The 27,339-nt window shown below is 37.6% G+C and overlaps 1 protein-coding gene and 1 long non-coding RNA gene across 8 annotated transcripts in view; one reads left to right on the forward strand and one right to left on the reverse strand.

Moving 5' to 3' along the window:
* Window positions 1–3,221: 3,221 nt before the first annotated feature.
* The window catches only part of LOC147840114 (uncharacterized), a 60,422-nt gene continuing 36,304 nt past the window's right edge, over window positions 3,222–27,339 (reverse strand). Inside the window, exons 3-6 of one of the 3 annotated variants that reach the window (XR_015510872.1) lie at window positions 24,535–24,627; window positions 8,919–8,950; window positions 5,146–5,417; window positions 3,222–4,134 (exon numbers count right to left, since the gene is read on the reverse strand). This is a non-coding gene — a long non-coding RNA (uncharacterized LOC147840114). The remainder of the gene's footprint in view (window positions 4,135–5,145; window positions 5,418–8,918; window positions 8,951–24,534; window positions 24,628–27,339) is intronic. The other 2 variants (XR_015510873.1, XR_015510874.1) reach the window with 2 other exon arrangements.
* mtcl3 (MTCL family member 3) lies at window positions 11,934–27,046 on the forward strand. Of its 5 annotated transcripts, XM_087286517.1 has the most exons (9): window positions 11,934–12,016; window positions 13,147–13,263; window positions 14,914–15,633; window positions 17,655–17,879; window positions 17,975–18,133; window positions 20,658–20,726; window positions 20,852–21,415; window positions 23,733–24,356; window positions 26,730–26,870. In XM_087286517.1, exons 3-9 carry the CDS (start codon window positions 14,968–14,970, stop codon window positions 26,838–26,840), a joined length of 2,418 nt encoding a protein of 805 aa, XP_087142643.1. In that variant the 5' UTR covers window positions 11,934–12,016; window positions 13,147–13,263; window positions 14,914–14,967; the 3' UTR covers window positions 26,841–26,870. The 5 variants fall into 5 exon arrangements, with proteins under 5 accessions (XP_087142643.1, XP_087142645.1, XP_087142642.1 ...); XM_087286519.1 differs by lacking the exons at window positions 13,147–13,263; window positions 26,730–26,870 and adding an exon at window positions 26,945–27,046; XM_087286516.1 differs by lacking the exon at window positions 13,147–13,263.

Below are 27,339 nucleotides of genomic sequence, written 5' to 3' on the forward strand. Positions count from 1 at the left end.
GTATAATGACAAACAACTCTGGCAAAAATTTGCATCAAACTTGTGAAATTTAGTTTAAACTAAAGATATGAGGATATGAATTCAATTGTAAATCAACAGAATCTGTAGATGACACATACATTTGCATTTACTATAGCAATAATCCTGGAGTCTTTCTTCAAGTGCCACTGGGCACCACAGAAGTCCACTATCTGGACAACAATTCTGCATGTTTTCCTCAAAACCTTCATTTATTTTCGACTGATTAAGAGACAGAAATTAACATCTTGGATGACAAGATGAGAGTAGATTATCAGGACACTTTTATTCTTTTATAGCGGAAGTAAATTAATCCTCAACTAAGCGTCATGAAAATGTTCTCTGAAAGTTTGAATTGTTCAGCTTTAAAAAAAAAATGTATTGGTTATATGCACATTAAGAGACATTTCTGTTAAACATTACGTTCTTAAATAAGTAATAACATTTTAAAAACGTTAAACAAACGTCCCAATAAAACATGTCATATTATATGGTCTTCATTGTTCATTATAGTCGAGTCTAAAAGTTCTTTATGTTTCACTCATTGTAAATACTTGCCTCAGTCTACATTTTTCTGAAACGTTAAATATGTTGCTACAGGTGTGTTTCGTTGCACGTTTCAGATTACAAATCCACTAGAGGGCGCTGTCTATATTTTTGCGAATTTGATATACGTTACTTAGGGTGTGTTTCGTTGCACGTTTCAGATGACAAATCCACTAGAGGGCGAATTTTACATTTGTGCAAAATTGAAATACATTACTTAGTGTTTATTTTGTTGCACGTTTCAGATGAATAATCCACTAGAGGGCGCAGTCTACATTTGTGCGATGTTAAATACGTTACTTAGGGTGTGTTATGTCGTACGGTTCAGATGACAAATCCACTAGAGGGCGCTGTCTACATTTGTACGAATCTGAAATGTTACTTAGGATGTGTTTCGCTGCACGTTTCAGATGACAAATCCACTAGAGGGCGCATTTTACATTTGTGCAAATCTGAAATACATTACCTAGTGTGTATTTTGTTGCACGTTTCAGATGACAAATCCACTAGTGGGCGCAGTCTACATTTGTGCGATGTTAAATACGTTACTTAGGGTGTGTTATGTCGTACGTTTCAGATGACAAAAATTCACTAGAGGGCGCTGTCTACATTTGTATGAATCTGAAATATGTTACTTATGGTGTGTTTCGCTGCACGTTTCAGATGACAAATCCAATAGAAGGTGCAGTCTACATTTGTTGAATCTGAAATACGTAACCTAGTGTGTATTTTGTTGTGCGTTTTAGATGACAAATCCACTAGAGGGCGCTGCCTACATTTGTGCAAATCTAAAACTTGTTACTTAGGGTACATTTTATTGTACGTTTCAGACAAACGTTCATCATGTACGCCTCCAGGAGAAGGCATAGCTTGTCAAATGGATCAGCTTGCGAATCATTGAGCTCAATTCTTCCCTAAACCCAACCAATAGTGTTTTCAGAAGCAGACGTAAGAGAAAAGAGCAGAGTTTTACCTTGATATTGCATTACTTTTATTTCTTTTTTGAAAGCGATCGCTCTGAAGCATAACAGCGTGCAAAGTAAGCTACGAGCAAACTGACCACGGCAGAAAAATGTCTATATAGAGATAGATAGATAGATAGATAGGTGACCCAAACGTATTTATTACAAATCATAGACGGCAATGAAATGTTTAATGTGTGGATTACAAAAAATAATCCTTTAATCATCAATAATGTCTCTGTAAATATCATTAGTGTGAAAATATACTAATGTTCTTGTCGTCATACTGCCCCCTAGTGTTCACTTTACCTAAAACTACAGTCAAACATTTGTTAAAGTACGTTTTTTGCAGTTTCACAAAAAAGTAGTCTGAGGCATGTATTGTCCATCGCACATTTTAGGTTGATTCATCACATTTTTTCTACAATACGTGAGTTATTTGATTCATATTTGTTTTATAAGATCAGTATATATGCTATATTTGTTGCATATATGACATATATGTTGTGCGTAAAATCCAAGTATGAACTTGTATGTCATATATGTCATTTGCATATATTTGCATGTATCTATGTGGGTACTTCACAAATAACATGAGGATTGGCTCAGAATTACAGATGCAGCTTCCAGAAACCGTCATACACAGTCATGTTGTTTCGTGTGTCGTCTTAAAAACAGTGTTTGCAGCCTGGTTTAGAAATAATCGACAGTGAATTATCAGCTGATATTAATAGCAGATTTTGACCGAGATCAATAAATCATGCATCCATATCCATATATTTTGATATCACATCATCACAGATGATAAGTCTGGTTGGGAAATTACAACATCACCTGAAAATAGCTTTTGGAAACATGCAAGAAGCTGCAATATTGCATCGTGCGTAAATAAAGTCCTAAGCTCCATATCATTGTTTTCCTTGTATTATTATTATCATCATCATTTTGAGTAGTTCCTAAAGTCCTGAACTATATCACGTGTTTTGTCTTGACTTTTTTATAATGTTGTATATTATGTGCAGTTTTGTACATCGTGCTTTTGAATACGCAGTTGTCATCAACGACCCATTTTCTTTTGTTTTCAAATGACAGATATGCATTGCTGTAATACAAAACAATAATAATAAAACAAAGTAAATGCCAATGAGTAGTCACTGTCATCTGACATTTCATTTCCCAGAAAGCCTCTGGCGCTTACACGTTCACTCACGAGGAGAACATGAGTTGTAAACACTGTTAAACAGTGAAGGAACGGCTAATGAGATTTGATAGCTTGATTCTATTCATTAAAACAGCTAATTATTTAAATAAGCTGACCTGTTTGCTAATTTATTCGCTGCTAATGTATACTATTTATTTTTTACCTTTTGTAATTAATAATAATAAAAAAATAATACTGACAATTTAACAGTTTTTTTTTTTTTTTTTACAATGAAACAGCTCCAAATGAGCATATTTAGTAATTTGGGGATTCTTTAAGGGGGGTCAGGACAATCCCTTATTATGGTCGGCATATCCCTTATTTTTACATCCCAATGTTAAAAGGTATGCACACTGTAAAAAAAAAAATCGCAAAAAAAGGTCAAATGACTGTCAGCTACGGCTGCCAAACAAAAACCATAAAATTACGGTAAAATTTCTTTGTTTAAATAAAGTGCAAAAAATAATAAATCTACAGATATTTTCATTAAAATATTTACAGAAAAACACAGTTATTTTACAGACTTTTCCTAGATTATTATGATCAAATCCATTTAATAAAGTAACACAATAAGAGTTTTACAGAGAAACACTGTTATTTTACAGACTTTTCCTAGATTATTACGATCAAATCCATTTAATAAAGTTACACAATAAGAGTTTTACAGAGAAACACTGTTATTTTACAGACTTTTCCTAGATTATTACGATCAAATCCATTTAATAAAGTTACACAATAAGAGTTTTACAGAGAAACACTGTTATTTTACAGACTTTTCCTAGATTATTATGATCAAATCCATTTAATAAAGTAACACAATAAGAGTTTTACAGAGAAACACTGTTATTTTACAGACTTTTCCTAGATTATTATGATCAAATCCATTTAATAAAGTAACACAATAAGAGTTTTACAGAGAAACACTGTTATTTTACAGACTTTTCCTAGGTTATTATGATCAAACACCATCAATAAAGTGACTGCACTAAAAGTTCAAGAGAAAACAATGTTATTTAATTTTTTTTTTACAATTAAACGCCTTTAATAAAATGCCAAGACATGCTCTTGGTTGTAGTTTAACAGTTGTATTTTGGATCAAAAAAGTTTGGAAAAAACATCAAACGAGATACAACTTATTAAAATTCTCACAACCATAACTTACATTTTATTGAATAGTATTACTTTAAAACATGTAGAGGTTTAAGTTGTATGAAATAATTCAGTCCCAAATCTTAAATTAAATGGAACTGTAACATGAAGGGGACCCTGACAAAGAAGTGCAGATTCAAATGCAGGTTTATTACACAGAGATGGTCAGGTAAGCAAAAGTCAACATAGGGGCGACCTGGAAACAGATGTATGCAGGGAATCCAGAGTCATGGTCAATTAACAAGCAAATGATCAGTCCTGGCAGCAAACAACGTAAACAATTAACAAACAAAGCAAGGCCAAAGAAGAGAAACACGTTATAATGTTCACAGTAGCAGTATAACAAGACTAAGCAATTGGTGCGTGCGTCTGTGCTGCTTTTAAAGTGCATGTAATCAGTTCATAACGATCCTCCGACTGTGTGTGTGCAATCAGCACAATCTGAAACAGGTGTATGTGAGCGCTCTTAGTGTGTTACTTTATTAAATGGATTTGATAGTAATAATCTAGGAAAAGTCTGTAAAATATGTGTTTTTCTGTAAATATTTTAATGAAAATATCTGTAGATTTATTATTTTTTGCACTTTATTTCAACAAAGAAATTTTACCGTAATTTTATGGTTTTTGTTTGGCAGCCGTAGCTGCCAGTCATTTGACCTTTTTTTACGATTTTTTTTTTTACAGAGCAAGTAATTATAATTTATTACTTTAATTTTACGTAATTTTAAATGTACTTAAAAAGAAAACAGGAAAAAACACTGTAAATAATACATTAATTTTATTGTATAAAACAGACAAATTGCTGTAATTTGTCATTAATTATATAGTACATAAAATAACAGTCAAGCTGTTAATTTACAGATAATGTTTGTAATTTTTACGAACTTTTGAATATAATTTAAAATAACAGAAAAAATACTGTATAAATAATATTGTAATTTCCCTGTATAAAAAACAAAATTGTCGGTAATTTGTCTTTAATAATAAAGTACCTAAAATGAAAGTCAAACGGTTAATTTAGAGAGATTGTTTGTCATTTTACTAAGTTTTGAATATAATGTGAAATGACAAAAAATTACTGTAAAAAATTTAGAGATTTTTTCTGTAAAATTAGGTTTTTTTTTACAGTGCATATTAGTAGTGATTAAAAAGTAATAATGATACATTAATAGAGTATATTTAACAATCAACATTTTAGGATTTATTTGTAACAATCTAGAAATCAGTGTGTGTGTGTGTGTGTGTGTGTGTCTTAATAATTTCTCTTACTTTCTGCTGTGTTTGTCGGTGGAGCCCTCCTGCGTTCAACAGCAGCAGTAACGGCGGCCTCTGCTTCCGCTGTGACCTCCATGCCCCGCCCCCTGTCAATCATAGAGTCTCAGAGGACCAATCAGAGGGCTGCTGCCCTCCTCCTCCTCAGCCAAGACAAAGGTTTCCACGGTTACGCTCAGCCGCACGTTTTAAATTCAGGACTGAAGTCTGACAGGATTCACCATCTGCTGCTCCTGATGAAGACGCTCCAACACACACAGGACTGCTGTCTGAAATATTAGTGCACTGATGAGACATTTTAGGAACGCTGCAGTATGATTTGAAAGAAGTATATATAATAATTATAATAATTTTAAAAAATATATATAGTAAATATTTATTAAATATAAAAATAATTGATGCAATATGACAAACCCATAAAAAACAACCCACATCAAATAAAAAAATCACTAAAAAGTAGGAAAAAATAACACAAGAAAACCGAGGATTTGGCAACCCTGATTCGGTTAATACAACTCTAGCATGGATGAGGCTAATATGTTTTGTTAGGATGTTATTACCTTATTTTTAGCATGGATTTGGCAACCCTGATTCGGTTAATACAACTCTAGCATGGATGAGGCTAATATGTTTTGTTAGGATGTTATTACCTTATTTTTAGCATGGATTTGGCAACCCTGATTCGGTTAATACAACTCTAGCATGGATGAGGCTAATATGATTTGTTAGCATGTTATTACCTTATTTTTTAGCATGGATTTGGCAACCCTGATTCGGTTAATACAACTCTAGCATGGATGAGGCTAATATGTTTTGTTAGCATGTTATTACCTTATTTTTAGCATGGATTTGGCAACCCTGATTCGGTTAATACAACTCTAGCATGGATGAGGCTAATATGTTTTGTTAGCATGTTATTACCTTATTTTTAGCACGGATTTGGCAACCCTGATTTGGTTAATACAACTCCAGCATGGATGAGGCTAATATGATTTGTTAGCATGTTATTACCTTATTTTTAGCACGGATTTGGCAACCCTGATTCGGTTAATACAACTCTAGCATGGATGAGGCTAATATGTTTTGTTAGCATGTTATTACCTTATTTTAGCATGGATTTGGCAACCCTGATTCGGTTAATACAACTCTAGCATGAATGAGGCTAATATGTTTTGTTAGCATGTTATTACCTTATTTTTTTAGCATGGATTTGGCAACCCTGATTCGGTTAATACAACTCTAGCATGGATGAGGCTAATATGTTTTGTTAGCATGTTATTACCTTATTTTTTTAGCATGGATTTGGCAACCCTGATTCGGTTAATACAACTCTAGCATGGATGAGGCTAATATGTTTTGTTAGCATGTTATTACCTTATTTTTTAGCATGGATTTGTCAACCCTAATTCGGTTAATACAACTCTAGCATGGATGAGGCTAATATGTTTTGTTAGCATGTTATTACCTTATTTTTTAGCATGGATTTGTCAACCCTAATTCGGTTAATACAACTCTAGCATAGATGAGGCTAATATGTTTTGTTAGCATGTTATTACCTTATTTTTAGCATGGATTTGGCAACCCGGATTCGGTTAACACAATTCTAGCATAAATGAGGCTAAGATATTTTGCTAGCACATTGCATATCTAATAAACATATCTAACATGTTTCTAGCATGTTTTACTTTGATAGCATGATGAATTAGCATGCTAGTAGCATTTTAATAATAGCAAACCTAAACAAAATTACTAACACATAGAAATACAGTTTGTACATCACTTTGTGAATAACACCTTTTTCATATGAGTGTAAATGTTATGCATTAAGTATCACAAAGCACATTGCTAGCAAGAATGAACATATCTGACATGTTTCTAGCATGCTTTAACTTGGCTAGTGGGATGAATTAGCATGCTGCTAGCATTTTAATAATACCAAACCTCAAAACATGTTGCCATTAATATGCAAAAATACAAATCCTTTGAATTTCTTATAAAGTGTCAATATTATAAAATATGTACTATATATGAAATATTAGGCACATTTTACTGCAAAAATATTAATTTAATTGATGCAATATGTCGTACACATAAAACAACAGCCCACATCATATGGTGAAAAAGCAGTCAAAATTACAGGGGAAAACAGAGGATTTGGCAACCCTGATTTGAGGAAACTTTCTTTATGGTTTTTAATGTTAAAGTGAACTAAATAAATGTGATATTCTGCCGTGTGTAGATCTTCTGAAGCCACTCAGTGAATTAACGACAATACATATTATATATTTTATATTATTACAGCATTATTTATAGCATTATTCAACAAATAGTGTAAACATGCAGGATTAATAAGAAGTTTATAAAATCTCTAGATTAGAGGTTTGTTTTAAGCTGCCGTTTTGTCGTATGGATACACATTTGACTATTATTCCTATAGCTGCTTGTCATTATTTCACTGAACAGGCTGATCTCTGCTGTTTTCTCCTAATGGCAGCAATTATAAACGTCCCTCACGTTCAGCAGCTGCTGCGCGGCCCGTCATTCAGACACCAGCTGGACAGAAGGAGAGACCGTCTGACCTTCCCCCAAAACCGCACACCCACAAACACACACACACTACTAAATACGTGCATGAGCCTAATGCTTTATACAAACATTAAATTAGCAAAAACAAAAACATCCATTTGTGAAAGACTTTTTGACTCCACTGTGTTCACATTCATTTTTACATTTACATTTAGTCATTTAGCAGACGCTTTTATCCAAAGCGACTTACAAATGAGGACAAGGAAGCAATTTACACAACTAAGAGCAACAATGAATAAGTGCTATAGGCAAGTTTCAGGTCTGTAAAGTCTAAGAAGGAAAGTATTAGTAGTATTAGTATTTTTATTTTTATTTTATTTTTTGTACTGTTAGTGTGATATTCAGAGGCAATTGCAGATTAGGAAGTGAAGTGGAGAGTAAATAGTTGAGTTTTTAGTCGTTTCTTGAAAATAGCGAGTGACTCTGCTGTTCTGATGCAGTTAAGGAGTTCATTCCACCAACTGGGCAGATTGAGAGTGATCGTTCGCTAAAGTGATTTCTTCCCTCTTTGGGATGGAACCACGAGGCGACGTTCATTCACAGAACGCAAGTTTCTGGAGGGCACATAGATCTGCAGAAGTGAGAGCAGATAAGAAGGAGCAAGGCCAGAAGTCACTTTGTAGGCAAACATCAGAGCTTTGAATTTGATGCGAGCAGCAACTGGCAGCCAGTGCAAACGGACTAGCAGCGGAGTGACATGTGCTCGTTTAGGTTCATTGAAGACCACTCGTGCTGCTGCATTCTGGAGCAGTTGAAGAGGCTTGATAGAGTTAGCTGGAAGCCCGGCTAGTAGAGAGTTACAGTAATCCAGTTTGGAGAGAACAAGAGCTTGAACAAGGAGTTGAGCTGCATGTTCAGATAAGAAGAGTCGGATCTTTCTGATGTTATAGAGTGCGAATCTATATAGTATAGTATCTATATAGTCAAGCTAGCGTGCTCACTATATAGTGGTTACCTGGCGTTTGGACACGCCTCCCGAGTCAAAACAAGGGCCGAAACTGCGGGCGGACGGCGCAAAACCGCCTACACAAGCTCTTATAGTAACCAAGGAAACAGTGGCTAAACACTTCTAGTATTATACACAACTGAAAGCAACTTTGAATGTCCTACAACTTCACACAAACAGCTGAAAACAAGTCCTCAAACCATACACAACAACTGAAACAAGTCTTAAATGTACTTACAGGCTGCTGGTCTCGATGGTAAAGTGCTTCTCCTGAGAAAACAGAGAAAACACTCCTAAAAATCAAGGCTCTGTCATATATGGTTCATGATTCGTGAAGAACATTTACTCACCCCTGTGGCACACTCCAAAAAAATAAACAATTTTGCAGCTTTTTCAAACTACTTATTTAAAATGAGCTGAAACGACAATTCATAAATTTGGGGGGGGGGCCTTAAATGTTTTCAGTTCATTCCACTTAAGTTTGTTAATTAATCTATTTGTTTTATTAGGAATGAATTGTGTGGAACCCTGCATTTTTTACAGTGCCCTTTAATGTCAACGTCACCATTTTCAACCCACAAAAAGTTATGTACATGTAACCCCGCCGGTCCTACACCACCCAACCTGGTCCGAGCTGGGATCAAACCGGTGACTCGTTGTATGGGAGTTGGTTGCTCTAACACAGTGGTTGACAACCTTTTTTTTGCCTTTATTATTTTTTTTATTATTATTTAAACATTACAGCATCCATACAACCATTCATTGTTTTTCCCCCTTTCAAAAAATATATGCATAAAACATTATAGATATACGTTGCACAATATAAATAAAACAGATTTTTAAACGAATCAAGTTTGCTGAAGAACGCATATTGAGAAACAACCAACACTAAAACGTTTTTAAAAATATGATACGACCCACCACAGAGCTCACTGAGGCCCACTTGTGGGCCAGGATGCCCTTGTTGGGAACCACTGCTCTAACAAGGAGGCTAATAAAGACCATGGCCTCTAGCGTCTGTCCATGGACCACCTTTTAGAGGTCAGAGGAGTAGGGATTACCTGCACAGCACTTCACTAGCTGGCCTCCATTACACTCACCCCCCTAAACCTCACTTCTATCCGAAACACGGCACCAATGTAACGGAGAGAAATTGCAGATCTCAAAAAGCATACACAGTGCCCTCTGGTGGATTTGTGAAAACAAAAACTGCAAAACAACATAGCTCCTGAGACATATTTGGCACTCTCCAGAAATGTATATAGCAGTATGTTTTCAGAATGAGACTGAGTTGGTTATAAATTTACAGTAAATGATATGATTTTTGAAGCCTATTTATATGGCATGACTGTTAAAAGCACCTTTTTGGTTCTTCCTGGTAACTTTATTATAAATCAAATATGTAATCAAATATGCAATTAAATAGTAAGAAGCCTTTGTATTGCAGTATGACTGGGCATAAAGGCAGACAGCAGACAGACGGCAGTGTGTGTGTGTGTGTGTGTGTGTGTGTGTGTGTGTGTGGAGACGCAATGGGTGGAGCCCAGCTCTATTGATCCTGTCAGTCTGACAGAGAGAGAAGCCCGCAATAATGACATTTCATTCAAACACTCAAAATGCTGACCTTACAAAAATCATTAATATTTATTAATTCTGAAAGGTTTTAAGGAAGTCACTGGATTTACAAATCAGGATTTATTCTGAGCTGAAATGTAATTATTTGCTTTATATTTTGCCATCATATTCGGTTTTTAAAAGTCAAAGATGACACGTCTGCTTTCAAGAAAATGACAAAAATGTGAATAATAACAAATTAATCCACGCAAAGTGGATTTAGTGACGATGTCTAATGTTTAAAATGTCAAAATATAGATAAAATACAACGTTACAACATCATTCAGCGAAACATAGATAGGCCTATTTATTCAATAATTTTCAACCTTTTTTCTAAGCTATATTAGTTAAACAAGAATATACTCACCGGCCACTTTATTAGGTACACCTTATTAAGTTGGACCCTCTTTTGTCTTCAGAGCTGTCTTAATCCTTCATGGCATAGATTCCACAAGGTACTGGAATTATTCCTCTGAGATTTTGCTCCATATTAACATGATAGCATCACGCAGTTGCTGCAGATTTGCCGGCTGCACATCCATGATGTGAATTTCCCGTTCCACCATATCCTAAAGGTGCTCTATTAGATTAAGCTCTGGTGAGTGTGGAGGCCATTTGAGTACAGTGAACTCATTGTCATGTTGAAGAAACCAGTCTGAGATGATTCACGCTTTATGACATGGAGCATTATCTTGCTGGAAGTAGCCATCAGAAGATGGGTACACTGTGGTCATAAAGGGATGGACATGGTCAGCAACAATACTCAGGTAGGCTGTGGCGTTGACACGATGCTTAACTGGTACTAATGAGCCCAAAGTGTGCCAAGAAAATATCCCCCACACCATTACACCACCACCACCAGCATGAACCGCTAATACAAGGCAGGATGGATCCATGCTTTCATGTTGTTGACGTCAAATTCTGACCCGACCATCTGAATTTCGCAGCAGAAATTGAGACTCATCAGACCAGGCAACGTTTTCTAATCTTCTATTGTCTAATTTTGATAAGCCTGTGCCAATTGTTGCTTCAGTTTCCTGTTTTTAGCTGACAGGAGTGGCACCTGGTGTGGTCTGCTGCTGCTGTAGCCCATCCGCCTCAAGGTTGGATGTGTTGTGCGTTTAGAGATGCTGTTCTGCATACTTTGATTGGTTACTGTTGCCTTTCAATTAGCTGAAACCCTGGTTATTCTCCTCTGACCTCTTTCTTCAAGGCATTCTGATGAGTTGCTGCCATGTGATTGGCTGAGTTGTACCTAATAAAGTGGCCGATGAGTGTAAGTGACCATATTAAATTTTATTATGCATTAAATTTATCACAACCTTTTGCTAAGGAATTAAAACAACAATTACTTTGCGTTTTATAACTGCACAATGATCCTTTTTGTCTTTTAGTCATCAAATGATGTTTGTTTTTAATATTTGAGTGTTAATATTTTGTAAATTACGGTTATAATGTAGCTGTCCTAGCCTTTTTGTTTTGCTAACGAACAAATAAACAAACATACGGACATATTTTGTTCTGTACTGAAAAATGAATGCATAAAAATTATAATTAATATCAGATTTTAGACGATATTCCATGCAGCCGCCTGAGGAGTCTCCGCCCAGATAGTGACGTCACCTTATGAATATTGATCAGTCTAATGGTGGTTTTACGACGCTCTTCACTGCCGTCATTTTCTTCACGGAGCATGGAGATGGGAAGATGAGATGTTAAAAGGTAAGAATTGTGTTTATCTGTCATTAAGAGACATATATGTGCGTTGTTATTATGTGTGTTGTTCGTCTGGGCACAAAAAAAGCTTGAACGGTTCATTCACCTTGGAGAGGTTATGAGACAATACCTCACCTCGACATTATATTCAACAAAATATGAGTAAGAATGGCAGAAATAAAGTATTGTTCGACATGGATATAACCAAGTGGAAACTAAAATGATATTTATGCTAATAACCTTAATTATTATCCTACGTGAATAGCTCATGTACCAACAACAGGGTAATAAAACAAGCTGCGCTTTAGTAACGTCTCTGAATATTGTTTATAATAATTAATGACGTCTCATCTACATTTTAATCATATCCCGGCTGCTGGATCAGAAAACACTCGGTGTTTTTGTTATTTAATATTTCTTTATTCGTCCGAAAGTGATATGGCTATGGAATTTTTCGATGCAGAGAAAGATATCTTTGTTTTGTTTTATTATTTTATAAAAGACGTTAGACAGTAGTCTACTATTTTGGCTTGATATGATCAGATTTACTGTAAAGATGTTGGTGAAATGAACAGGCCTGTGCTGAGCCACACCATCACTGATGATGACAACATCTGCTCAGCCTTCAGAGCATCCTGTGACGTCATATGGATCAATCCCACCGATCAATTTCTCTATGTCAATGAAATCTGTCCTGCTCTAAGGAAAAATAAAAACTATTAAATAAGAGCTCTGTTGCTCGACAATGCTGTCTCTAATGTCAGATTTTTCGAATATCGTGCAGCCCTATTCTGTACTTTGTTCTTTACGCATAAATACATAAATAAAATTTCCCTTTCCCAATGGAAAGACTTCTTAAAGCCTTTTTGAACAAAATAAGACATTTCTTATGTGTTAACGTGTAAAATAATTGATTTTATTCATCATGTCTGTAAAAACAGATCTATACATCCATGGACAAAAAATTTTAGCATCTCTTGAGTCGACCTGAATACATCCTTTTTAAATGGGTTAAATCAGGTTTATAATTGGTCTTTAAAGGGACATGCAGTTCACCTAAAAATAATCCTGCCATCATTTTCTCATCCTCCACTTGTTTTAAAGCCATTTGAGTCTCTTTCTTCTGTTGAACACAGAGGAAGGTGTATTGAAGAATGCAGGACGCAGGGCCGGAGTGGGACTCTTTTTCAGCCCTGGAGTTTCAAGCCTTAGACCGGCCCACCTCAGTTCACCACTGACTATATTACAATAAGGTCATTTCCAATTCAGTTTCTAATTACACTATCACGTCTTTTTTTGAGAAAACAGCTGTTTTAGAACTTCAAATGTTCAACAACCCTTACAGTATTATATGTCTTAACAATAAAAATGAAAAAAAAAAAATGTTAGTTTCAGGACAAGGATTAGATCAGATTTAACAGGTAGGATAAAACATTTCCATGCACACAAACACACGCTCTTTGTCGGCAATGCTCGTGCGATCACTTATCCAGTGATGTAAAATTATAATTTTGTCAATATAGATATGTTTATACATCTCTGGCTCTGAATGGCAGTCCTTCACTGCACCTTTCCCCCACGTTTATTTCAATGGAGTGCTACCCTGTACCAAAATGGCGGCTCTATTGACGCATTCCTTCCAACAGAAAACAGTGTAGGCGACATCTAATGTGGCTATCTATGGGTTGTGCTGTGTTTAAAATCCATTCTTTAAAGAGACAGTCATCATCTAGGCTACACATTCTATACATTTGCTGTCACAAACCGGTTTGTGTTTCTTTCTGTTGAACACAAAAGCAAAAGAGATATAGCCTGAACACTGAAAAAAGTGCTGCATACAGAACTGTTGCAAACATTTTATTTGTGTTAAATTTAAACAAACAAGTTAAATAATAATGTTCAACTTAATTTGTTGGTTTAAATTCAGCCCAAATAAATAGTTTACAACCACTTGACGTAAAAAAATTTAGTAAATCCAAGGAATCAGAGGCGGACTGGCCATCTGGCAAGTCTGGCAAATGCCAGAAGGGCCGGACAAATTTTTAAATGTGGGCCGGTCAGTTTTTTTTTTTTTTTTTTAGTATGTATTGTTTTTAAGTGCAGACAGCTTTTATCTCTTGCTAGATGTGATATTATGATGATGATGATAATAAAAATAATAAGAAGAAATGTATATCATTTGGCCCAATCGGCAACTGCCACCTGGTTTCAAGATGGGCCGACCCAATCCAAGGTTACCCGGACATAATCAAAATCTGGCAAGAATGTCATATTATTTCACCATCTTTACACCAAAATAAATAGTGAATGTGCGTGTCCGTGGGTGGGGCTGTGTCGGTGTGGTAATGTGGGCTGGTGTGGCAACAGTGCCAGGGCTGAATTCTTGTCCCAGTCCGCCCCTGCAAGGAATCATCTTTAATTATTTTTTTTTTCAGTGAAGAAAGCTGAAACCTGCAATGACTTCCACAATTGTTTTAGCGAGACGTCAATGGTTATCCCTTTTCAGCGTTCTTCAAAATATCTTCTTTTGTATTCGAAAATAATAAAGGAGTGAGTGCACGGTGAGTTCACTGAAAAAAATTATTCAAAAATGATTCCTTGCATTTACTACATTTTTTTAATTTTAGTGATGGCAAACAATTTATTTGGGCTTAATTTAAACAAGCAATAAGTTGATGCTAATTTTAACTTGTTTAAATTCAACATGCAAATTCTTTGCAACATTTTTGCAGACATCATTGTTTTCAGTGTAGTAAATGTTCATTATTGGGTGAACTATCCCTTTAAATTTGTTCTACCTGATGCTCTTTGTTACTCAATAGACACGCTGGTTTTCAAGCTAATATCATGATGTAAAGGTTCCCTTTTGCTGTTTAAAACACAGAAATCGCTTCTCTTTTTAGCTTTATAGGATACAATGGATGTGGATGCACACATGAACTCATGCAGATGACAGAATGGAGTCTGTGGAAAACATGAAGCAGCAGCAGCAGCAGCAGCGCGCGTCCTCGCCGGGGAGATTCAAAGATTCTCCGACAAAAGCCGCTTCAAAAAGCGGGTGCTCGAAAGCCTCGGCGTCGAAAACAGGCGGGAAAAGCAGCCGCAGTAACTCTCCGGTCACCGTGCACACCGGGAAAGACAGACACGCGGGCAAAGGTGCGGCTGCTGTCCACGCCAGTGGTGCTGAAAGCCCGACTCTGAGGCGCGCGGAGAAGGGCAGGAGTACCGAGCGCAGCGGCTCATCCGAGGAGCCCTACGCCGCCGCAGAGGAGCCGCTTCTGGGGGCAGATGTGGTGTCCGACCAGCCCAGCTCCAGCAAACCCTCTCCGGGGAAACGCGAGAGCTCCAAGGCAGACGGGGGAAAACAGGCGGCCAAGAGCGCGGTTGGATGCGGGCCGGGCTTCTGGAGGGAGGGATGCCTGCAGTCAGAGCTTATTCAGTTTCACATGAACAAAAGCTTGAAGAAGGACAGCGGCATGACGACGAAGACGCCGAGCTCGCCGGTGACGGAGCCGCAGCGGCCGCCAGAGGACACGCGCCGCCCCGCGGAGCCGTTACCAGAGCCCGACCAGGAGCTGGAGGAGGAGATCGAGAGATTACAAGACGAGAACGATTTCCTCAAGGTAGGGTATTATAGGTTTAATAAAAATGGATTTAATTTGTTAATTCAAATGTATAGAGTAAGGTATGAAAACAAGAGTAAGTCTGACTCATGTGTTTAGTAAAGCTCTCAGTTATACTTTAAACTCTTTTATATATTAATATTTTATTAACACACACAAACACAAATATACAAAGAGAGAGGGAGAGAGTTTGAAGTATTATTTATTTATAACTTGATATTTTTTTTATTGTAGAATATCGCTTTCTTGCAGTTTTACCATTACATGAACACTAATAATGTTTTTTAAAAAATACCAAATTATCTGATATTTTAAAAGACACATTGCTCTTGAATCACAGCCATGAGGTTATATTGATTGTTTCCTACTACGTTGATATACTTGGACTTATTTTAGGTATTTTAATTTATTGTTTATTTTATTTATATTTATTATAACAAGTATTTTGGTGGTTCATTCCGCTATGGCGGCCCCTGATAAATAAGGGACCAAGCCGAAGGAAAATTAATGAATAACAAGTATTTTTAATGTATATTAAATAATCTTTAAGGAAATTGTGTTTTATTAATATTATCTATAAATATATAATTTGTGAAAAACTAATACATTTGGTGACAAATCTAAAAATCTAAAGCCCTAGGCTTTTTAAAATGTTCCTTACCTTTGGTTTAAATGCTGCCATTTTTAACTTGTGTTTTTTTTTTACCTTTTTATCTATGCACAGTTTCAAACTTAAAGCTTTTTAAACGCCTATCACGTATTTAAAGTCTAAAAAAGTCTAATTAAACCAACATTTTGATTTAGTTCATTTACTTGTTCTGTAAAATAAAAAGCAGTAAAAAAAACAAATGGGCGAGGCAGTGGCGCAATAGATAGTGCTATCGCTTCACAGCAAGAAGGTCGCTGAGTCGCTGGTTCGAACCTCGGATCAGTTGGCGTTTCTGTGTGGAGTTTGCATGTTCTCCCTGCCTTCGCGTGGGTTTCCTTCTGGTGCTCCGGTTTCCCCCACAGTCCAAAGACATGTGGTACAGGTGAATTGGGTAGGCTAAGTTGTCCGTAGTGTGTGAATGTGTGTGTGGATGTTTCCCAAAGATGGGTTGCGGCTGGAAGGCCATCCGCTGCGTAAAAAAAAACTTGCTGGATAAGTTGGCGGTTCATTCCGCTGTGGCGACCCTGGATTAATAAAGGGACTAAGCCGACAAGAAAATGAATGAATGAATGAAAAAAACAAATGAACCCAAAATTAAATACAAAAGTCACGTTACTGACAAACAAACAAACCAAAAAAAAAAAAAAAATGCCACTCACATTTCAGCCTAAAGATTTTGCTCACTTAAAAACCCAACATTTAAAATAACTTGTTTTTTATCAAGTCAAATATATTCAGTAACATTGCTGAACCAACATACAGTTGAAGTCAGAATCATTCACCCCCCTTTGAATTTTTACTTTTTTAAATATTTCCCAAATGATGTTTAACAGAGCAAGGAAATTTTCACAGTGTGTCTGATAATATTTTTTCTTCTGGAGAAAGTCTTATTTGTTTTATTTCGGCTAAAATAAAAGCAGTTTTACTTTTTTTAAACACCATTTTAAGGTCAATATTATTAGCTCCTTTAAGCTATTTTTTTTTTCGATAGTCTACAGAACAAACCACTGTTTTACATTAACTTGCCTAATTACCCTAACCTGCCTAGTTAACCTAATTAACCTAGTTAAGCCTTTAAATGTCACTTTAAGATGTAAAGAAGTGTCTTGAAAAATATCTAGTCAAATATTATTTACTGTCATCATGACAAAGTTAAAATAAATCAGTTATTAGAGATGAGTTGAAATTTTTTTTTCTCTCTGTTAAACATAAATTGGGGAAAAAAATTAACGGGGGGCTAATTATTCTGACTTTAACTGTAGATAGATCTATTCATCAATGCATAACTTATTATTATTGTTTTACTTGTTATCACCTTTTGCATTGACCACCATAAAAATGACATTTCTGTCTGTAAATCTCTTAAACCTAGCATGAAATAGATGAAATGCGCGCCGAGATGGATGAGATGCGGGACACGTTCTACGAGGAAGACGCCTGTCAGCTGCAGGACATGCGTCGGGAGCTGGAGAGAGCACACAAGAACTGCCGGATCCTTCAGTATCGCCTGCGCAAGGCCGAGAGGAAGAGAATGAGATATGCAGAAACTGGAGAAATCGACAGTGAACTGCTGAGGAGCCTGGAGCAGGACCTGAAGGTAGACAGCACAAACACTCAGGCATAATACACAACTGATAATGCACCGGTCAAATATGATTGATCAAATCCCTAACATGATCATCGCTCCACCAGGTGGCCAAGGACGTATCAGTGCGGCTGCATAATGAACTGGAGAACGTGGAGGACAAACGAGCGAGAACAGACGATGAGAATGAAAGGCTGAGGCAGCAGCTGATTGAAGTGGAAGTGACCAAACAGGCTTTGCAAAACGAGCTGGACAAGACCAAAGACGTGAGAGCACTTACACATGAACATATAAAGGAAGTCCAATGAATTAGCTCTCCTCTGAAAGTCCTTTTAAAGATATTCTCCAAGGGGTTTATTTTTAGACATAATAGTTTTAATAACTCATTTCTTTTTGTATTTGCCATGGAGACAGTACATAATATTTTAGTATTAGTACTAATGACAGTACATAAGATACTAGTTTTCAGCTTGAAGTGCAGTTTAAAGGCTTAACTAGTGTATTATGTTAATTAGGCAGGTTAGAATAATTAGGCAAGTGGTTTGTTCCAACATAGTCTTAATATGGAAACGTACCCCCGTATACATTTCTGGAGATCGCGAATTATGTAGCCAGAACTACGTATGGCTGCATTTTGTCTTTAAAACAAACGCTATGGGGCCGTATGATGGTATTCCTTTTCACGCTAGCAGCTGAACATTTACTTCTGTATGGACGGCTTTCCTGCTGGTACTAGTTTGTCTAGTGGCTCTCTGCGAACGTCGGCGGCTTTGAGATGCAGAGAGGAGCTGACCACGACCACAGGGTTTGAGTCTGGCGAAGAATGGTTGCAGAAAGCAGGTAAAACAAAAACAAAAGCCAACAAATAGAATAAAGCAAATAACAGAGTGAGAGTGTGGTAAAAATCTGAAAACGGGGTAAAAATCAGGCCGCCGAGAAGGCTTTAATTTTTCTGGATTGCTTTTTAAAACACTATCGGTTGGGTTTAGGCAAGGGGATGGGTAGGGGGATCAATTGTTCGGTCAGTTTGTCAGTCAGTCAGCCGACAGCGGCCTTTGGTGGATTTACGTGAAAAGAATAGGTTCGAACGGCAATTGCTAGAGAAATTTGAGATCTGAAAAAGTGTACACACTATCATTTTGTGGATTCGCGGAAAAAAAAAACTGCAAAAAAAAACTTAGGTCCTGGGATGCATTTGGCGCTCTCCAGAAGTGTATACAGGGGTACATTTTTTATATGAGGCTGGGTTGGTTTGTTCTGTAGCCGATCCAAATAAAAGTTTTTTTAGGGTGCTGATAATATTGAGCTTAAAATTGTTTTAAAAATATTTAAAAGCTGTTTTGGTGCAAGCTAAACTAAAATAAATAAGAAAAAATATTATAGAAAATACTGTGAAAAAGAATAAAAATTATTTTGACGTCAACTGCACATGGTTTGTATTCCTTCTATATATTGTTGAAGACAAAATTAGGCCTCTTGGGAATTTTAAATCATTTTTCAAAGGCATAAAAAAACAATTGTCACATAATATAGCAAAAAAGTGGCAAAATGCTAATTTAAAAAACGACACCTAAAGGTGAAAAAAATTCAACAAATGAAAAAGGTTTTCTGTCTTCTGAAAAAACCTTAGTCCAACATTGAAAACAAATCATAATTTGTGAGCAAAATGTATTCGTTTTTCATAAATTATATTTATGGATAATATTAATAAAAAAAAACACTTTAAATGAGTGCTCAGCCAAACAGCAAAAAGTGCAAAATTATATAATCAAAAAGGCGGCAACACCAAACCTCTGATGAAACATCTGATGAAGAGCCGGTGTGCTCGAAACATTACACGCCTTGTATCAGCCTTTTTAAGGTAATAAATAGGCAGCTTTGGTGTTGCTGCTTTTTTGAATAAATAATATTAATAAAACAAATCTCCACATATTATTTATTTTAATATTAAGAATAAAGAGTTAAAGTCAGATTTATTAGCCTTTTTACTCCAATTTCTGTTTAATGGATAGAATTTTTTTTTCAATACATTTATAAACATAATAGTTGATTATGTAGCCAATTGAAAAAATATATATTGCTTAAGGGAGCTAATAATATTGACCGTTAAATTGTTTTTTAAAAAAAATTAAAACTGCTTTTATTCTAGCCAAAATAAAACAAATAAGATTTTCTCCAGAAGAAAAATATATTATAGGAAGTACTGAAAAATTCTTTGATCAGTTAAATATGAAATAATGGAAAAAGAATAAATATTGCACAGGAGGGCTAATTATGTTTAACAGAGCAAGGAAATTTTCACAGTATGTGTTATAATATTTTTTCTTCTGGATAAAGTCTTATTTGTTTTATTTCGGCTAGAATAAAAGCAGTTTTTAATTTTTTTAGAACCATTTTAAGGTCAAAATTTTTTCGATTGTCTACAGAACAAACCATTGTTATACAATAACTTGCCTAATTACCCTAACCTGCCTAGTTAACCTAATTACCCTAGTTAAGCCTTTAAATGTCACTTTAAGCTGTATAGAAATGTCTTGAAGAATATCTAGTCTAATATTATTTACTGTCATCATGGCAAAGATAAAATAAATCAGTTATTAGAAATGAGTTATTAAATCTATTATGTGTAAAAAAGTGTTGAAAAAATCTGCTCTCCGTTATTTAGGGGGTTTAATAATTCTGGCGTTATTAAACAAGAGACTCATTATGACTGGTATCGTACTGTAATTCTGTCATATTTATTCCCAATGCATTGCGAATTGTGAGTGTGTGTGCAAATATCTGATTTAGCTTTCCCTGAAACGAAGAGGAAAAGATGTCCAGAAATCCGAGAAGAGGACTCCACAAACCCCAACAGAGGTAAAAGTCCCGTTCTCCAGTCTAATGTGCTTTGCGTCGGGAGTTTATTTGGGTAGTTATAATTGTATTGGAAGGCTTTTGTTGCAGAAAGTCAATCTTAATTAATGCACAATTTTCTTCTATAGGAGGAAAACGAAGATCTGAAATGCCAATTGGCCTTCATCAAGGAGGAGGCTGTCTTAATGCGCAAGAAAATGGCCAAGATCGACAAAGAGAAGGACCGCTTGGAGCAGGAGCTCCAGAAGTATCGCTCGTTTTATGGAGACGTAGACAGTCCTCTCCCTAAAGGAGAAGCTGGAGGTCCTCCCACCACCCGAGAGTCCGAGCTCAAGCTCCGTCTGCGGCTGGTGGAGGAGGAAGCCAATATTTTAGGTCGCAAAATCGTTGAGCTGGAAGTGGAGAACCGTGGGCTGAAGGCGGAGCTGGATGACCTGCGCGGGGACGAGCTGACGGGGGGAGCCGCGGACTCGTCATCCAGAGAGCAGAGCGAGGCTTTGTCTGAACTCCGCCAGCAGCTGCAGTTGGTGGAGGATGAAGCTGAACTCCTGCGCCGTAATTTGGCTGATGTGGAAGAGCAGAATACAAAAATGACCAGCGAGCTGAACAAGCTCAAATACAAGGCAGGATCACACGAGGGATCCCGCTACAGCAGTAGTGCGGTGGACGGGGCGAAGCTTGAAGCTCTGCAGGTAGGATTATGATGGTATCAAATTTTCTTGTTGTGATTATTTGCTAAAGGCTTTATCACACTATAGGGCTGCACAATTGATGGGACAGTGAGCACAATGAACACTCCTATTTATTGGAAATGTCCAACAAGTCATGGAGAAAACAAAAGTCATTATTTCATTAAATAAATGGCACTGAACGAAGAAATGAAGTGTCCAACAAAGACAAGTAGGTATCGCTGCAGCCCGAAGACCTCCAGTGGGAGGACTAGCAAGTCGGCTGGGTTTAGAGTTGGTGTTGGTGTAATAGAACATTAGGTTACTGTGAGGTTGGGTTTAGAGTTGTGGTAGGTTTAGACGTTAATGAGACATCAGGGGCCTCATATACGAAGACTTGCGTTGAAATCATACTAAAACAATGCGTACGCACAAAGCTGTAAATATGCGTATCCCACGCATATTCTCTTTGTACATTCAACTGAACGTGAAACTGAGCGCAACATGCACAAGCGCAAATTCCCTCCCTGCCTCCTTCCCCATATGAATATGCTAATGACTCTACTTTGGCAAAACCCAACGAAAAAGCAATGGCAAAAGCAAGCAAGAAGAGAAACTTTGAACAGAATGTGATTTGGAGGTGCTGCTTTCGGAGGTAGACCAGAGAAAAACTGTGTTATTTGCAAGTTTGTCCTCTGGAATTAATAACAAAAGAAAAAAAATGAGTGGGAGAGTTTAGCTGATGCGGTTAACACAGTTGGGTCTGAACATCGCACTGAGTGGATTTAAAAAAGAAATAATGCGATTTATAGGTGTAAAATTTTGCAGTGTCTTTAACAGCGTGAGTGGCGTAGCTCGTAAAACGCATGGTAACATGTGTTGACACGTTCAAGCATAAACTCGGTTCGAATCCAGCGTCTGATAAACTCGTTCTTTTTTCCCCCGCTACATATTAGATTTTGCCTATACTCTTCATCATGAGGAAGACAAGTAGGAATCCTTAATAAGTCTGTGCATCATATTTTATTTGCACATTTATTGAATGGAAATGTTTCTGATTCACATATGCAAATTCATCTTCAGATGGTGCCTTTATAGCATTGTGTGTGTAGTAGATTGCTCCGATTACACTGGGAAAAACGGTGACCGTTGCAAATTGTGATTTAATGTTTGGCTGGAAACCTTATATACCTGCTAGACATGCGGATGATCCCGTCTCATACAGCTGCCATTCCACGGCTCAAAGACACTTTGTTGAGTGCAATTTAACACAACTGCCTCCAGGAGTCGGCAATAGAAAAAAACAAACACGCACAAAAAATATGCGTACGCCAGGCATGAAGTTGGTGTGAAACAATGCACATTCTCACATTCATTTCATCGTTAGTAAATCCAAACGTGAAACCTGGCGGACGCAAAGTTTTTGTGCTTACGCAGCGTTGATACATGAGGCCCCTGGTTACTGTGAGGTTGGGTTTAGGGTTGTGGTAGGTTTAGACGTTAATGAGACATCAGGTTACTTTGAGGTTGGGTTTAGGGTTGTGGTAGGTGTAGATCAGGGGTGGGCAAACTCAGTCCTGGAGGGCTGGTGTCCTGCACAGCTTAGCTCCAACACTAATCAAACACACCTGAACATGCTAAGCATTATCTTTAAGATCACTAGAAATCTGTAAGCAGGTGTGTTTGATTAGAGTTGGGGTTAAACTGTGCAGGACACCCTTCCTTCCGGACCAAGTAGGGTTGTGGGAGGTGTAGATTAGCGGTGCCCAAACTCGGTCCTGGAGGGCCAGTGTCCTGCACAGTTTAGCTCAAACTTACCTAAACACACCTGCCAGGACATTTCTAGCAAGCCTACTAAGAGCTTGACTAGCTCACCCAGATGTGTCTGATTGGCGTTGGACCCTCCAGGACTGAGTTTGGGCACCCCTGGTGTAGATGTTAATAAAACAAAACAGGTAACTCTAAGGTTGGGTTTAGGGTTGTGGTAGGTGTAGACTTTAATTAAACACAACAGGTTACTGTGAGGTTGGGTTTAGGGTTGGGGTAGGTGTTAGCTTTTATAAAACACAAAAGGCTGGACCCTGTGTCTTGTACAAGACATTAAATAAACGACAACTGTATATTATTAACAGTTGTTTTTCTTCATTTTTGCTACGTTAAACCAAAGGACATTTTTACAGTACAATTGAATACAGTAAATCAAAAAAGACTAAAAATAATTGATAAATTTAGTGATCCATTATATTTTCTCACACATCAGACTTGAAACTACATGAATATAATAATTGTTTTTTCACATTTTACCTGGTTAATTGTCAACTACCCATATGTCTACCTGCAGGAGGAGCTGAAAGCCGCTAGACTCCAAATCAACGAGCTGAGCGGGAAGGTGATGCAGCTCCAGTATGAAAACCGTGTGCTGCTGTCCAACATGCAGCGCTACGATCTGGCTTCTCATTTAGGCATCCGTGGCAGCCCCAGAGACAGCGACGCGGAAAGTGACTGTGGCCGCAGGGAAAGTGACGATGACTGCTCTCGGCTCACGCCACATCGTAAACGTGAAGGTCCTGTTGGCGGTGAAAGCGACTCAGAGGAAGTCCGCAACATCCGGTGCCTCACTCCCACCCGCTCCCTGTACACCCCAGAGGGACGTTTTTTATCCAGAAGCTTCAAGGACCGCCAGCAGATGATTGATATCCGCATGGAGGCGGAAAGATTGAGCAGGACCATCGACAGACTCATCGCCGACACCAGCACCATCATCGCTGAGGCTCGTGTCTACTTGAATAACGGTGAGCTGTTCGGGAGACTGGACGATGAGGAAGAGGGCGGTCGAATACGAGAGCATGAGCTGCTTTACCGCATTAACGCTCAGATGAAGGCTTTCAGGAAAGAGCTGCAGAATTTTATTGACCGACTGGAAGTCCCCAAACCAGAGGATCGAGAATCAGAAGAGCCTCTTTCAGTAAGTCCAGTCAATCCAACACAGGCTCATTGGAAATATGTGACTAGGCCTACATTCTTGAGAACTGAAGCGTCTGCTAAATGACTAAATGTAAACTGCGAAATATGTGCCCAGGGCTACGTCTGGCTGCATTTTCCATTTAAAAATTAATGCTACTGTGCTCCAACTGACTGATTACCTCAGTATGGACGTGATCAGTTTGCTTGGTAGCTTGCCTTGTATGGCGTCGGACATGGCACCTAGAGCATTCGAGTCTGATGAAGGACGCTTTCTAGAATCAAATAAAACAAAACCAAAATATATTGAAATTATGGTAAAAACATGTAGCAATACTGGCTTTTTTCTTCAATCTGCTTTTGAAAATCATGTTAAGTCGTTGGGTCAGTCTGTCAATAGCAAGCTAATATATTTAGAATAAGCAGACCATAATCCAAACGTAGTCCCGCGGACGTTTCTGAAGACCGCGGAATACGTCCCAGCGGATACGTACGGCTGCAGTTTTTGTTATCGCGAATCCGCGAGAGGCTGCTGTTGTGCACTTTTTTGCACCTTGGACGCCTCTCGCGAGCGTGGTTCGCGCCCGCGCTGTTCTCGCGTGAACCCACAGGAGGCCGCTGTCCGACTGACCGGATGATTGACTGCGTGACCGGCCAATCGGCCGACCCGCCCGCCTCCTTCCCTGAACCCAACCCATTTTACCGATCGACCCGTCCGCCCGCTCGCTTCCCTAAACCTGAGCGACAGTTTACAAAAGCCGTCCAAAAAAATAAAGGTGTCACACTGCCCCGCAGCGTTCGCTTGAAAAAAATAAACGCGGCCGTACGTACCCCCGGGACGTATTCTGCTGTCTCCAGAAACGTCCGCGAGACTACGTTTTCAGTATGAGCTTGGGTTGCCATAATCTCTCTCATAGATGCGACCAGGAAAGATGTTGAGATTGGAAGAAATGTACACACAAGCCTAGGCTTGGGTGGTAATACGGTAATATGGTATACAGCGGGATTTAAAAATAGCAATGGTGTCAGTTTCAATACTGTTATACCGTCATAAAAACAATGCACTTAAATAGGAGAGCACTTAAAATAAGTTTTAAATAATACATATTATTTATTTAATGCCTAAAAATGCATATGCGTGATGTCATCATGGGACAGCAGGGCCGTGCACAGGGGGCCACTGCCCCTCTGCCCTCATTGGCTGAAGTGCCCCTCTCAGCAGGCACTTGCTCAGCAGGCACTTGAGAGAGAGCGTCCCGCGCAGATCTCTAATATGAACAAGACAAACCGGTGACCGCGAACCTAAGGTCGCATACACAGTATTCAGTTTCTGAATGGTTTAGGCACAAGCCAACAGGCTGTTGACGCTGTCTGAGCCTTATATCATAATCATTTTTTTTATTATGGATAATAGTAATACAAATTGGACAATGGTAATACTGGATACCGAGGTAAAATAGGGAGGAGGTTTGACGGTATCAAAATTTGGATACTGCCCAAGCCTACACCACCCTTTGGTGGATTTACAAGAAATGCCACGCACAATAAAGCGTGCCCTATTAACGTATTTAATATTGCCAAAAATGTACACGGCACCCTCTAGTGAAAATGTATACTAAGCAGACATATCCCTGGGCACATATTTTGCGGTTCTCAAAAATGTAGCCCTGGACAGGTATCTTAAGCCAGGGTTGCAATAATCCCAAGACCTACCAAAGTCTGTTTGAAGAAATTGCTTGCATGAAATGGATATTCAGTGATTCTTTAATTATCCTCAAGGTGTTCTGAGCCTCTGTGCCATTTATTTCACCAGTCAAAACAATCTGAACAATCATAACACAAGTTTGTTGTAGTTAAATTGGACCCAATTCTGTTTTATACCCCTTTTCCTTCCCCATAGGGCGTTAAATAGAGTGTGAAGGGGTAGGGATCAAAATATTTTCACAAAGAAATGGGACATCACTATTATACATGCACACTTTGGTTTTGAATTGGATATTCCCCCTCTCCAGCTCATAATTCAAAGGCATGATGTTTGCAGATGTCAAAATAGGCATAATATGTCAAACGTGGCATTTTAATGGAATGGTTATGACTAAGAGCAAGGATTAGAGACCAATGTCTTTAATTTTGGTCTGTTTGGCTCAAGAGAATGGGATGTTCAAAGGGAAAAATTATTGTTTTAAATAAATTAAAAGTAAAAGGCATGTGGCTCGAAACAATGGTGATTAAGTAATGACAAGATTGTTATGTTGGGTTTTACATGTTTTCATATATTACATTTACATCATAAATAATGAATATTGTTCTGCCTCTGTTTAGACTCACTGTTGCTCTCTCTTTTATATTCCCTTTTTCATTTTTGATCTCAATCCAGATGTTTCAACCCATTATTTTGCTCATCCTCATTCTTGTCTTATTCTCATCTTTATCGTACGCCACCATTTTCAAATTAGTTTTTCTTTTCACTCTCTTCTTTGTTCTTTAAACGTAATTTTTATATTATTATTTCGTTTAGAGTTTGGTTATTTTCTTCATTCTCTTTGTTCTGTTCTCTTAATTTATCATATTAATTTTGGACATGTCATTAAGGTTACACACGGTACAGGACGATATCATCATTTCAGGCACAGGATACAATCACTCAACCAAACAAACGCAAGGCTGATCTTCACTGTTTGCATTCTCACTTAATTTGGTAAGTTTTTTTGTATTATTAACATGTGACCATAAAATATATTTCGCAAATGTTTGTGTGTCATGAAATTTTAACGTTTTGTAAGGTTGTTTGCAGCATGAAATCCTATATTTACATCAAGAGCTATATCATATGAAATACACTCTTTATTAGGTACACCTCTCTAACTGCTCATTAATGCAAATTTCTAATCAGCCAATTACACGGCAGCAACATAATGCATTTAGGCATGTAAACATGATTAAGATTGATCTGCTGCAGTTCAAACCGAGCATCAGCATGGGGAATA

Source organism: Danio rerio, chromosome 16, assembly GCF_052040795.2.
Source record: "Danio rerio strain M-AB ecotype USA chromosome 16, GRCz13ab, whole genome shotgun sequence".
Classification (NCBI taxonomy): Eukaryota; Metazoa; Chordata; class Actinopteri; order Cypriniformes; family Danionidae; genus Danio; species Danio rerio.